General features: G+C 36.7%; 1 protein-coding gene across 1 annotated transcript in view; it reads left to right on the top strand.

The window, feature by feature from the left end:
- The window catches only part of KIF4A (kinesin family member 4A), a 187,159-nt gene that overhangs the window by 160,667 nt on the left and 25,491 nt on the right, over positions 1–1,001 (top strand). Inside the window, exon 21 of the mRNA XM_045296988.1 lies at positions 491–604. Coding sequence (XP_045152923.1) covers positions 491–604 — 114 coding nt within the window. The remainder of the gene's footprint in view (positions 1–490; positions 605–1,001) is intronic.

Below are 1,001 nucleotides of genomic sequence, written 5' to 3'. Positions count from 1 at the left end.
AAATCTGTATGAGAGCAAATTGCCTCATCTTTTTCCTATGGAGCAATTGATGGGTTTGAACCTTTGATTGTGTACTTAGCAGCCCAGTGTATTCAAATAAAGATTCTTTAAAATTGGGCTTCATTATTTCCAAAAAGCACAAAAATATATGGGCGATAGTTGCTTAGCATAATTATTATAATTGCTATTAAATTTTACATCATAAATATATTCAGTTGATTGATGTGTTATATTTATGTTTACAACAATTTAATTAAAGAGTAAAGTAATACTGATATATGACATCTGTAGTCTGAAGAACTTCCTTGAAATGTGTACCTCCTCAGGGCTTACAAGTCCTATTTACCAGTATTGTGTAAATGGAGATTTGTGAAATTGTTTCCTGTAGGAATTCAAATACAATAAATTAATGTTTTATCGTTACTAATATGATAGGAATGCAAATGCTTTACCTTTCAATTAAACATGACTGTATGCTATTTTTATTTAGGCAGCAGCTGCAAACAAGCGTCTCAAGGATGCTCTCCAAAAACAACGGGAGGTTGCAGATAAACGGAAAGAGAACCAGAGCCGTGGAATGGAAAGCACTGCAACTCGGGTGAAGGTATGGCCTTTAACTGCTATTTCTCTTCTGTACATTGGGTACAGAATGGGTACCCATTGGGTACAGGACAAACTGGGAAGTCCCTCTCTTTTGGTTTAGAAAATCTTTGCATAAAGATCAAGAATAGAGAACCCTTGTTACCCCTGACTCTGGTTGAAGGATAGATAATTTTTAAAACAGTTTTGAGGTACAACTGATATATATGTGTAGAATGTACACATAGGAATGTACACAACACTTAGGAAATTCCTAAGTGTTGACATGCGTATACATACACCCATAGACGTATCACCACAATCTAGACCAGTGGTTCTCAACCTGTGGGTCGCGACCCCTTTGGGGGTCAATGACTCTTTGACAGGGGTCACCTAAGACCAACGGAAAACACGTATTTCTG

The sequence above is a fragment of the Echinops telfairi genome, unplaced genomic scaffold, assembly GCF_000313985.2.
Source record: "Echinops telfairi isolate 266 unplaced genomic scaffold, ASM31398v2 ScPeMD7_7415;HRSCAF=8453, whole genome shotgun sequence".
NCBI lineage: Eukaryota > Metazoa > Chordata > Mammalia > Afrosoricida > Tenrecidae > Echinops > Echinops telfairi.
Note: the sequence above shows the minus strand (reverse complement) of the source record. Positions and strands in the feature narration are given on the sequence as shown.